Source organism: Rhincodon typus, chromosome 13, assembly GCF_021869965.1.
Source record: "Rhincodon typus isolate 14 chromosome 13, sRhiTyp1.1, whole genome shotgun sequence".
Lineage (NCBI taxonomy): Eukaryota > Metazoa > Chordata > Chondrichthyes > Orectolobiformes > Rhincodontidae > Rhincodon > Rhincodon typus.
In genome coordinates this window covers 16,925,664-16,938,944 of record NC_063344.1, presented here as the reverse complement: position 1 = coordinate 16,938,944, position 13,281 = coordinate 16,925,664, and the positions used below count along the sequence as shown (strand labels likewise).

Genomic DNA, 13,281 nt, shown 5'->3' with positions numbered 1-13,281 from the left:
TCAAAGCTTCTGATAGCTTGCAGTTTTCTAACCAAGCTTGCAGTTTGGAAGGTACACAAAGCACAATTTTCCACTGAAGTAATTGTGCTTTTCTTGAACTATTCTATAATCCTTTCTGGAAGGGAGACTGTACTTGCTTCTACTCCTATCAAGTCTCCTCCAAGTCACCCTAAACACTTTTGATTTGTTTCATAAACTGAAAATCAATCCTGGACCAATAACAAATTAATGGCCTTCAGTGTTTCTCCACCTGTCATAAACCACCACAGTAAAAGCATTCTGCATTAATATTCCACAGGGTCCCATATATACATACAGACACCTATTATCTCAGGATATAGATATGACTACAATGGTAGCAACTCGTTGTAGTCATACCTATCCATCCACTGAACACTGTGTGGAAGCTGCTAACAAGCGAACATTTCTGGTAAGTTAAGTATTCAGAGAGTAAGGCACTGAGAAGACACTTTCAGGGTGAGACTCATGTTCTTCTTGGTTAAAAAATTTCAGCCTGCAAGAGGATAATACACTAAAGTCTACTCACATCTCAAGGATGAGGATATCGGGAAGCCAGAGTTTCTCCTTAGGCAGAGCGACCAATTCCTTCCCGCCGAAATCTGATGGGTCCCACACCAAGAAGTCATGAAACCACTTCTGCAAGGCAAGATAGAGGTCTTTCTACAACCTTTAATAGAGGGAGGGTAGCCCCAACTCCAACACCCCTCCCATCCAACACCCTCCTAATCACCCTACACCCTTCAACCATCTTGCCATCCTGTACTGCCCTCCCTTACCCATCACAGCCAGATCCACCACCACCACCCCTATCCTTTTACCTGTTCCATCCATAGATATGTTGTTAGAATTTCTTGCTTCTCATCCTTGGAGAAAAAAATTAAAATGAGAGGCATAAAAATTTAAGATCTGAAAAGTTTTGACAATGTGTAAGAGCATGGGCGTGGAGTATCTCCATACCAGACCGAGTATCGCATGGAGGTGGATGGTGAGGTTGATTTCCAATGGCTGACTGAAGTTCTTCACAGGGCGAATTGCTGTATTTTCAAAAACATCAGCGAACGTCTTTATGAATCGTGCTCCATCTGAGTCAGAGAGACTGAGGTAGGAAAAGTTACCTGTGAAAGAAAAGAAACAACAAGAATTTTCCAATACCCAGGTGAACCAGAAAGGAGGAGTTGAGGAGAACATTTATTTACACAAAGAATCATGGGCTGGATTGAGAGTCTTGTACAAGTCTCTTCAAACATGGTATTAAGAAATAATGGGAACTTATCAGAAAGACGTGGCAATAGTAATAGAGTAATATAATTTCCATATAGACTGAAGAAATCAGATGGCAATGATTGCCCAGTAGAAGTGTTCATAGAATGGATTCAGGACAGTTTTAGGCAAGTAAGGTTTGGAACCAACTACAGACCGGCTGCTAAACCTGATACTGTGCAATTAGATAAGGCTAATGATTGACCTCAGATGTCCTGGGAGATTACCACCATCAAATCACATATTTCACTAATTTGACAATTAACAAACACTGCCCATTTGTGTTAGTATTACATAAACATTTTCACATGACATGGGCACATTTTTCCCCCCCAGGGGTGCTAATCAAATAATTTAATTTATCAGTCCTTTTGATTACCCTACATTGAGTTCTGAACTTCAGTGCTCAATAACCTCAATGGTTCACCATATAAAAGGCAATAAGACTCAAGTATTATCTCCTGGTTGAAATGTTGGCTATAGTTATTTTTGACTGCCCATTTCTTCATGGTGGTTTGTACAACTTCAAGGTTCTACTGAGCCACGTTGTAGGCTCCCATGAACTATTTCAGAACAAAGAAACAGTGGCTAACTTGGAAAATTCATCCCTTGGTTTTAGTAATGTTTCTAATTAATTTCAGAGAGCCTCTTTTCCCGTAGATTTACAGAGGCATAGAGATCTACAGCTCAGAAAAAGACCTTTGGCCCATCATGCTCATACCAGTAGAAAACAACCACCTAACTATTCTAATCCTTCTGCATGGAGTTTCAGTTAAGAAAAGAGATGTTGGAAATCTGATGCAAAAACAGAAAATCATAGGTGGCATCATTGAATCCTTACGGTGTGGAAACAGGCCCTTTGGCCCAACAAGTCCACACCAACCCTTGGAGCATCCCACCCAGACCCATCCCTGAACACTACAGGCAATTTAGCATGGCCAATCCATCTACCCTGCAAATCTTTGGACTGCGGGAAGAAACCACACACAGACACAGGGAGAATGTGCAAACTCCATACAAACAGTCACCCAAGGGTGGAATTGAACCCAGGTCCCTAGCACTGTGAGGTAGCAGTGCTAATCACTGAGCCACCATGCCACAATGATTGTGAAACTCAGCATGTCAATAAACTAATGCTAATTGACTAAGACCAGTAGACTCATCAGGTGAATCTTGGATAGTTGTTGTATAATTGCACAGATCTCAGACACAAAGCCTTTAAGATCATTAGATCAAGACTCATGATACTCAAGTATAGAAAGTCTCCATCTTATTCTGTTCATGCAGCAGTTATAGAGTCAGACATCTACAACACAGAAAAAGACTCTTCAGCCCATCAAGTTTGTGCTGGTCAGAAACAATTACCTAACTATTCTAATCCCATATATCTGCACTTGGCCCATAGCCTCATATGCCTTGGCATCTCAGGGTGCATCTAAATATGGTTTTTTAAAAGTTATGAGGGTTTCTGCCTCTATAACCCTCAAAGATGGTGAGTTCCAGATTCCTACCTCCCTTTGGATAAAAAGAATTTTCTCACATCACCTCTAAATCTCCTGCCCTTTGCCTTAAATCTATAGCCCCTGGTCATTGATCCCTCCACCAAGGGGAAATGTTTCTTCAATCTCAATCATGTCCCCACTCACTCAGTCTCCTCTACTCCAAGGAAAACAACTCCAGTCTATTCAATTTGGGGTGGCACAGTAGCACAGTGGTTAGCACTGCTGCCTCACAGCACCAGGGACCCAGGTTCGATTCCACTGTCTCTGTGGAGTTTGAACATTCTCCCAGCATCTGTGCGGGTTTCCTCCTACAGTCCAAAAATGTGCAGGTTAGGTGGATTGGCTGTGCTAAATTGCCCATAGGTGTTCAGGGATGTGTAGATTAGGTGGGTTTATAGGGGGATGAGTCTGGGTGGGATGCTATGAGGTTCAGTGTGGACTTGTTGGGCCAAAGGGCCTGTTTCCACACTGTAGGGATTCTATGATTTAATCTCTCTTCATGACTAAGAATCTCTGGTGTAGGCAACATTCCTGGTTAACTAAGTTCACCAAGCAAACAAACAGTCTGCTAGCAAACTAGTCAAATATTTATAATGCAACAAGGGTTTAAGTAATCATACAATTTGGGTGCTATGTGCAAGCCTGAATCATGTTAGTGTACATATTCAGTTGTAATAAACCTCCAAATATCTGACTCAGTAAAAACTTGACTCACTGTTGCAGACATTGCATGGGCTAATATATAAAAACCATGAAGTATGTAGTAAACACCAAAAAAATTGTGGATGCTGTGAATTAGGAACTAAAGCAAAAACCTACTGGAAAAGGTCAGCAGGTCTAGCAGTATCTGTAAAGGAAAAAACAGAGTTAACGTTTCGGGTCCGGTGACTCTTCCACAGAACTGATGGTGGCAGGGAAAATGTCACTTTATATGCAGAAAATAGGGAGGGTGATGGGGTAGGGAATAAACAATAGGATAGAGCCTAAAGAGAGAGGATAGCAGTTGGATAGACAAGGAGTTGATAACAATCAGGCTGGGAGGGTGAATAGTTGTTAATGGGGACTGTTAGTGACTAACAACAGGTGGTGTGCAGTGTCAGGCTATGTGGTAATGAGGCCTGGTGTGTGGGGTAGGGGCTGGGATGTGGGAAGAGTTTAGGCTCTAAAATTATTGAACTCAATATTGAGTCCGGAGGGCTACAGGGTCCCCAAGCAGAAAATGAGGTGTTGTTCTTCCAGCTTGCGCTGAGGTTCGCTGGAACACTGCAGCAAGCCAGAGACAGAGATGTTGGCCTGGGAGCAGGGTGGTACGTTAACATACGTAAAATGAAGTATGTCGTGTTGTCAGTAAGTGATTATATCATGGTGGCAGCATGCAGGTGCTAGAAAATGGTGATAGCAAGAGGGTATGAATAACTGATAAGTTGGTATCAAAAGGTCAGTTGTGACAAATGGTTTTCCGAACTGTCATGCACCACTTGTGTATTCAGAAGGAATTTCCATTTTACAACCAAGACTGAAAGCTACACCTGTACTAAAGCAGGAAACATCTGTGTGCACTTTTCCTTTTTTAAAATAAGGGAAGCTACCGCTGAATCAAATTTTTTAAAACAGGGTTTTGATGTAGATGAAAAGACAGTTCCAAAAAAACTAATGCAATTCTGAGCAAACTGCAAAATAAAAATACTGACAATAAAAACAGTTTTGTACATTAAGATAAAAGTCTTCCCTAGATTAAGAGATCAGTTGGTTCCACAATTGAACTCCTCTGAATCTACTTGGAAATATGAAAGGGAATATGATGTCATCATCCTTCATTTAGCATGAATGCCACCTACAGGCACAGGCCTGTAAATTTCATAAAATAAAAGAATGAAAGCAACTACTTTTAAAGCTATGAGAGAGGTGAAAAGAAAAATGACAAGCCAACACAGGGAGAAAAACAAGTTTTACATTGCAATGCAATTTCTTACTTGCAATTATTAAACACCAAAATGCAGAACAGTAAGGATGGAAAGTGAACATCTGAGCATGGAATGGCATTCCAGCAACATTCTATCCAAATTCCAGTTACTTAAAGAAAGAATGAAACTTCACGTTACAGACCAATACATTGTGAACAAAAGAAAGATGGGCTATCAAACTTTTTTTTTGCCTTGGGAAGCAAGAGGGGTGTGAAGAATTAAAATCCTCTAGTATTTTGAGTGATGTCCACAATAATCCAGATAAAATTTTCCATGCAGAGGAACAGTGACTTAAGGTCATAGGCTTGAATTCATATTGTAATAACAACACCGAGTGAAAATATTGTCTCATTTGTAGACTGATGTCAGTGGCAATGAATGATCAATAAAACTAACTTAAGCAGAAAGTCTGATGCAACAGTTATTGCCTCTATATCTTTGAATATTTTCTAAAAGCCACTTCTGTGCAAATCTAATGTGCCATTGGTGTGTTGCTAGTTTTGGTGCAAGTTTGAAACAGTTATAGCAGGTAAGCAGCATTTACACAGGCTTGATTCTGCAATTACTATTGGAACTGTCAGAGTCAACAAAACATCCAGATTTTGTACAAAGTGAATGATTTCATTCACGAAACAGTGTCCTGCACTTTGCGACATACGCCAACTACTTTTTATAACAGACAGTTAAAATGTGCAAGGGGTCCAAGTGCTTAAAGAAAGCCAAAGAGCATCACAATTCTCCACAGCAGCATATGAAGAAAAGTCAACCAAAGAAAATTGTCATTACAAACTGCTACCATGGCATGCAAACAGTTTAATGAAGTCCAAGCGATAATTGAAATGCTACTGCTCGTAGACTCCAGTCAGAAAGGACCATGGTCAGTTTACCATCAGATGAATACTGCTAGAAAAGCTGAAGCAGTTATCTGCATCCTGATGGTATATGCCAAATGAAATGGACAACATGTGCTGTGTGCCAAGCTTGACACTGATAATTAGTCCTAAATATCAATACAACTTCTCAGGATGGATGAATTAAAGTTTTCCATGTCATTGCTGTACCAACATGCATAGATTTATATGTTGTTTTGATCACAAGATAATCAATACATAAATTCCAACACCAAGGATTCCAGACCACAATATTGAGTCTATCCACGATGAGCCTCTTCCCAGATCAATTTGATTCTAAAGATGACATTAATGACAATGTAGTATTAATATAGAAGATGACACCCAACCCACCATTAACTGTGCTCACTAATGCTTGATTCACATTCAAAATAAGCTCAAACTGGAACTGGATTCCATGGTACAAATTAACATCATTTACAAAGTCGGTCATTACACTGATTAGTCCACCTCCCATTACTTTGTGTTTTGAAGAAACATGGCACTTTATTCGTATTTTTAGATCCAAGGCAACTGAATAGTGCACTAAAAAGCTGTCCACACAAGATTTCCATCCTGGATGAACTTTATCCCAACTTTCAGGCACAATATATTTTCCAAGCTTGATGCCAGGGACATTGGTCTGTACGTTACTCAGGAGCTGAATACTTTTAGAACACAATTCACTAGATATTGTTTTCTAAGATCATTAGACACAATACACTCCAGCAACATATCTAATCCATTCATAGGTTGTCTCGGTATAGGAGATGATGCCGCAGTTCGCAAGAAAATAAGACATTATTATGGCTTAAACCTTCATGGGTAAAAAATACAGAAAGAAAACAATGCTTCATTTTCAACAGCAGAATATGTCTGAACACGAATCATACTAACAACATTTTTGAACTAACAACTCTTCAAATAATTTTAGACCTGATCTTACTGAAAATGGATTTACAAAAGATACGTATGCCTCAAAACAAAAAGGTAGCTTGCAAAGATATTGCAGATTCTTTCAGTTTGGATACCTGTATATTCCAGTTTTGTGACCAAAGTGTCTCCACCTTGAGATTTGTCCTGCAAAGATATATCCTACACCAGATAGGAAGATGAAATATGTTTAAATTCCTCAAAAAAAAATGCTTTATCTTCTAGCTACTGTATTCTTCAACTTTATGATTGATCCTTGCTTACCATGTGGATGTAAATGCACCCCAGAAAGACTTCTGAGCATGTCTAGTCCAGTGTGACAAATCTGTTAAATCCAGTTCTTATGACAGTTCAGGCAAACTATTCCAAGACGGAAGGCAAACTCTCATTTCAGATTTCCAAATACAAATGTTCTACACCTATTTATTCACAAGCATCTTATTGCTCATATTGACTACAAACTATTGGAAACAATCTGTCACAAATCTCTCACAAGTACACCTCCACTACCACAATACCTATTTGCAAAGATCCAAGGATATGAATTAGAAGTACAATTCAAGTCAAGTTCTCTGATGACTATTCCCAATGCACGTAGCAGATTTCTCAATCCTGCTAAGAACAAAAGGTATTCTTCTAAACTTAGGAGTGGATAATATTGAACCCAAGTTTGAAGCCTGTCTCCGCATTGATCTCATTCATTTTGTTCATAGCCACAAAGGGCATCCATTGATCAGAGACTGGCCTGTAAACATTCAACAGATCCCTGAGCTGGTACAGAAATAAACTGGGACTCTCTAGGAATGTAATTTTCAAAACATAAACAAGTGATTATTCCATAATCTCTACATTAAGATATGCTTGACTATACACACAGCAGTCATATTGCACAGAAAAAAACCAAGGGATTGGCACACAAATCTACCTGTTGGCTTGCATCAATAAAGGACATCAGTCAACTCCAAGTCACATGAAAGATGTCAATTCCATCAACCTCAGCAATAGAAAAAAAAAATCGTTCATCCTGTTAAAAATTACTTCTGAGCCATGGTACAAGATTGCAGCTGATATTTTCCATGCCAGAGATACAAAAATATCCTGGTGAGTGACTATTTCACCAAATTCATTTCTTGTGAGACAAATCAAAGATATCACAAATGCAACAGTTGTTTACATGTTAACTTATATATTCAGTATGTTTGGTATTCAGCAAATTGTGTCTGACAATGGTCTGCAGTACATTAGTGCACCCTTCCAAACATGTACAAAAAGTTGGGTATTCAGCAAGCTACCTCCTCTCTCAATACCTTCAGTCTAATGCACTGTTCAAATAGTGAAATCCTTGATCATTAAATGCTGGTTGCCATGTTCACTCTATGAGATATCATGACATTTTGTATGGATCAGATCATATGACTATTCTCTTCAGATTTTTCTGCCACTGTGCTGACCTCAGAGATTCCTGTGGCTTCGGAATCAGACGTGAATGCATCTGCATGCCAATTTCAGGATGGTGACCTGTAACTAGTGGAGCACTTTTGACAAAGTGAATGTGCTATAACTAAATGTGTGGCTGACACAAAATAGATGGGAAGGCTAGTGTTGAGTTTGACAAAGAGTCTACAGAGGGATATAAACAAGTTAAGGGAGTCAGACCACAGCTAAAATACTGTGAATGTTTTTTGGGCCACTTATCTGAAAAAAGATATACTGGCACTGGAGGCAGTTTAGAGAGGTTCACTAGGCTGACACTAGGTATGGAGCTACTGTCATGACGAGAGGCTGACTTGATTGGGCCTGTACATGTTAGAGTTAAGAATGAGAGGTGACTCATTGAAACATTCAAGATTCTTAAGGGAGTTGATAGGGTTGAGACAGAAAGGTTGTTTCCCCTTGTGGGAACACACACATGAACACAAGCACATTAACACACTCCAGGAAACTCAGTATTGAGAATGCTTTGTTACTTTTTTACATAGAAATATAGAAAGTAGGAACAGGAGGAGGTCATTCAGTCCTTTGCACCTTCTCTGCAATTCTTCACGATCAGGGCTGATCGTCCAACTCAGTAGCCTAATCCCGCTTTCTCCCCATAACCGTTGATCCCTTTCACCCCATGAATTCCACAGGCTCACCACTCTTTGGATGAAGAAATGTCTCCTTATCTCCGTCCTAAATCATCTACCCCAAATCCTCATAGTGTAACCACTGGCTCTGGACATACCTACCGTCGGGAACATCCTCCCTGCATCTACCCTATCCAGTCCTGTTAGAATTTCATAAATCTCTATGAGATCCCCAGCATTTGCCTGAACTCCAGCGAAAATCATCCCAACCTAGTCAATCTCTCCTCATACGTCAGACCCGCCATCCCTGGAATAGCCTGGTAAACCCTTGCTGCACTCCTTCGCGAGCAACAGCATTCTTTCTCAGAAAAGGAGACCCCCGCAACTGCACACAATATTATAGGTGTGGTCTCACCAAGGCCCTGTATAACTACAACAACACATCCCTGCTCCTGTACTTGAAACCTCTCACAATGAAGGCCAACATACCGTTTGCCTTCTTTACCGCCTGCTGCAACTGCATCTTACCTTCAGCGACTGGTGCACAAGGACACCCAGGTCCCACCGCACACTCCCCTCTCCCAATTTACATCCTTTCAGGTAGTAATCTGCCTTCTTGTTTTTGCTTCCAAAGTAAATAACCTCATATTTATTCAAATTATACTGCATCTGCCATTGATTTGCCCACTCACCCAGCCTGTCGCGATCATGCTGAATGATTTCTGCATCATTGTCACAGTTCACCCTCCCACCCAACTTGGTATCATCTGCAAATTTGGAGATGTTATATTTTGTTCCCTCATCCAAATCATTAATATATACTGTGAATAGTTGGGGTTCCGATCCCTGAGGCACTTTTCAAGATGGCAATCAGACCTCACACTAAATTCATGTTGAAGATAGTTTAAAAAACACTCTGATACATTAAGTAGCCTGTTCCTCTCCTAGCACTCCCCAAACAAAAACCAAATGACCTCCAAGTACCTAGAAAAGGCTGTTTAAACAGAACAAACATAAAACCAGTCAGGTCACCTCATGAAGCAACTGGACATAAAGTGCAACAATTAAATGAAACCATGTGGCTTTCAAGAAATGCGTTGTTAAAAATAATGTTCCAATGTTTCTGATGATTCATTTATAAAATCTGGGTGTGGCCAGCATTTGTTACCCATCCTCAATGTCCCGTGAGAAGGTCATTGTGTAAACCATTATGCAACCATTGGGAGGGGGTAGGGGGGCAGGTGGCTAATAGACACTGTATTGTCAGGCTGAAAGTACTTAATGGGGTTCTTTAAGGCATGATCAAAAATACAGTAGAGACGTGCACTTTTATATGAAAAATTTATTAGCTTAATCTACTTGATATCTATTAGAGATGTGCAAACTAATCAGTGAATCTATTAGTTTAAACTACATGATGTACATATCACATACAAGTGAGTCTCAAACTGCCTTCCATCCTTCAGGGACTTTGGCAATTGTGGCACTCAGAGCTCTATCTCAGATTTCATGGCACTGGTCTCGTGAATCCCAGCTCAATGGTATGAAGCCCAATAAGCGGGACAAATGTCCCAATATTAATACTGTTCTGAATCTAAGGTTACGTGCTAAATTCTCTTCTTATAATAACTTCAGTACTTTTCTAGTCCTCAAGATTGCTGGAAAACAAGTCCAGGTGGCCCCATGTAGATCATTCAAGCAGACGGTTCCCACTGCCCTGCAAGGTCAGTTAGTTTTCCATCAGTCAAAATAGGTTCTTTTTGCATTAAGTCTGTTTTTCATGTACTTCTCCATTTTATTTGAATTGCTTGTTGTCACATTCAATTAACCCTTAATGGTCTGGTTTGAAGATATCATTTTTAAGGCAAACACTACCAACACCTACAGTGCTATCAGCAAGGGACGGCCAACAATTTGACCCAGCAATAGTGAGAGGGAAACAATATGGTTCTAAGTTGAGATGGTGTGTAACTTGGAAGGGAACTTGCAGGTGATGGTGTTCTCATGTATCTCCTGTCCTTGTGTTTCAAGGTGGTAGAGGTCACAGGTTTAGAAGGGGCTCTTGAAGGAATCTCAGTAAATTACTGCAGTGCATTTTGTATATGGTACACTCTGCCACAGATGGAGAGAGTGAATGTTAAAGATGGTGGATGTGACGCCAATCAAATAGGCTGGTTGCTCTGTTTGGTGTCAAGATTCTTGAGTGTTGTTGCAGCTGTACTCTTACAGGTAAATGGGGAATGTCCCATCACACTCCTCACTTGTGTTTTGTGGATGGTGGACAGGCATTGCTTATAGACAGGTGGTGTATTAGTTGCAGGATTCCTAGCTTATGACTTACTCTAGTAGCCGCAGGATTTATATGGTTGGTGCAGATCAGCTTCTCATCTTTAGCAATCTCCAGATGTTGATAATGGGAGATTCAATGATGTAATACTATTTAACATCAGACAGCGATGGTTAGATTCTCTCATGTTGGAGGTGGGCATTGCTTGACACATACATGGTGCAAATGTCACTTACCACTTAATAGTCCAGGCCTGGATGTTGCTGCATATGGCACAAGCTGCTTCAATATTTGAGGGATCATGAATAGTGCTGAATATTCTACAATCATCAGCAAACATCTCACTTCTACTGTTTAGAAGGAAGGACATTGATGCGCCCTTTCAAAAATAAAATCCAAGTATCTCCATATAACTTCAAATAACAATTCCACAATCCTTCAAAATTCAAGTCTTCATTAAATTATTAAATATTCAGACTTCATAACAGACTTCACTACAATCTATTATTGATTGTAAAGCATTTTGGAGTGATATGACGTTAGGAATATTGCGATAGAAATGCAAGTGTTTTTTTCTGTCACTACATATTTTAGTGAATCAGAAATCTACAAACAGTTGTGAATTTCCTCCTATGTTTGTATGCTTACCAGTCTGTTACAACAATCATCTCTATGAACATCAGATTACAGTTCTAGCCCTGGAAGAATCCAAGCTCGTACTACTTCCACGTTTTCACCCCATAAACTTGCATCGATTCCAAATTAATCTCTCTCCATAGTGTAAATAAATCCCACACTAATCCTGCTGCCCCAATCTCTCACTATACCCCTGCATCAAATCCAAACTAATCCCACTGCTCTGCTTTTTCCCCACAGCCTGTCTCAATCCCGAACAAAACCCATTGCCCTGGTCATTCCCTTTCACCTTTTATCAATCCAAAACTCATCTCACTGCCCCACTTTCTCCCCACACCTGTGTCAATTCCAACTAAACCCATTATCTTGCTCACTCCATAATCTTGCTCTCTCTACTTTGTTCCATCAATTAATCTCTGATTCTAATCCAAAGGGAAGATTGCCTCTCCCTATTCTGTCCACTGAAACCCCTTCATTTTATTTTGTAAAACCTTAACTAAATCTCATTTTAGCCTTTCCTGCGCCAGCGAAAGTCATTTTGTCTTCCATGAGACTTGCGTTCTTACCCTGAAACAGACAGATGAACGACATGGAGAGCAAGAAAGAGCTCCGATGAGTCCTGAAGCTGTCGAGAGCCATTCGTTCAAGCTGTGTCAACAATTCAAAGTGACAATTTATAGCACTGCCCTGGATATCGCCATAGTTACTGGACCAGCTCTGTCCAATTAACTGTTAGATCATTAACTCTTTCATTCTTTTTTCTCTGGCAACGGAATTCCTGTGTTCCTCTTCAGTCTTGATCATTGTAATGTCACAAGTGGTATCATTAGTAATTAGCTCTGCAGATTGGAAACATGCAATGAAAAGGTTGGGTGCAGTGGTACAGTTTGAGCTGTTATAGGTATTTCTTTTGGTTGAGTTTGATATTAGCTTGCATGTTTAAAATAGAGCTCTCAGAATCAGACCTTTGTGAGTTCAAATGAATTGAAAATGACAATGCAGTGTGGTACTAAGTACCGCTACACTGACAGTAATGCCATCCTTTGGGTAAATGCATAAATCAAGGATCATATCTGCCCTTTCAGTTGGCTGACATACTTGAGCGTGAGCAGGGGAATCTTTCTCAGTATCTTGGCTAATGTTTATCTCTCTGTTGTCATCTGATTATTGACATCATTACATCTGACAGGAGCTTCCTATGTGTTAATTTCCTAAATTACTACAGTAATCGTATAAGTAATTAATTAACTGTGCAGTTGAGTGAGAGGCAGTTCCATACTCAGTTCTATGAGCATCAGTGAGCACTCCTTATCATTGTATGTACTCCCACCAGTATCTTCTAGGTATACATTTTTCAAGGTCTGCATGGTCCAGTGTGAATGTGGATAGCCACCTTCTACTCTGATTGTTCTGTCTCACTGCGAGTACACAGTATTCCTTTAAGGGGCCTGCTAATGATGTTATCACTGTATCCCATTATGTGACCTAATGATGTAAAGCTGTCAGTCACCATCTTACTGAGCTCTGTTCTCTTGCAGCATGACACTCATTCTTATTCGTATGTTACATGAGCTAAGATAATTACTATATCAGGATAGTTGCAGACTATTACAGTATATTTACATCAACAGTACATTATATCAAACTTCAAAGAGTCTCCATTGGCAAACAAGGTGTAATTCATGTGTGCAGTTCCAACAACACTCACGAAGGTTGACACCA

At 40.0% G+C, this 13,281-nt stretch overlaps 1 protein-coding gene across 1 annotated transcript in view; it reads right to left on the bottom strand.

Moving 5' to 3' along the window:
• Window positions 1–12,198, bottom strand: part of LOC125484711 (5-hydroxytryptamine receptor 3A-like) — a 34,202-nt gene extending 22,004 nt beyond the window's left edge. Inside the window, exons 1-4 of the mRNA XM_048604534.1 lie at window positions 12,126–12,198; window positions 979–1,136; window positions 840–884; window positions 548–657 (exon numbers count right to left, since the gene is read on the bottom strand). Coding sequence (XP_048460491.1) covers window positions 548–657; window positions 840–884; window positions 979–1,136; window positions 12,126–12,198 — 386 coding nt within the window. The remainder of the gene's footprint in view (window positions 1–547; window positions 658–839; window positions 885–978; window positions 1,137–12,125) is intronic.
• Between the last annotated feature and the right edge of the window lie 1,083 nt (window positions 12,199–13,281).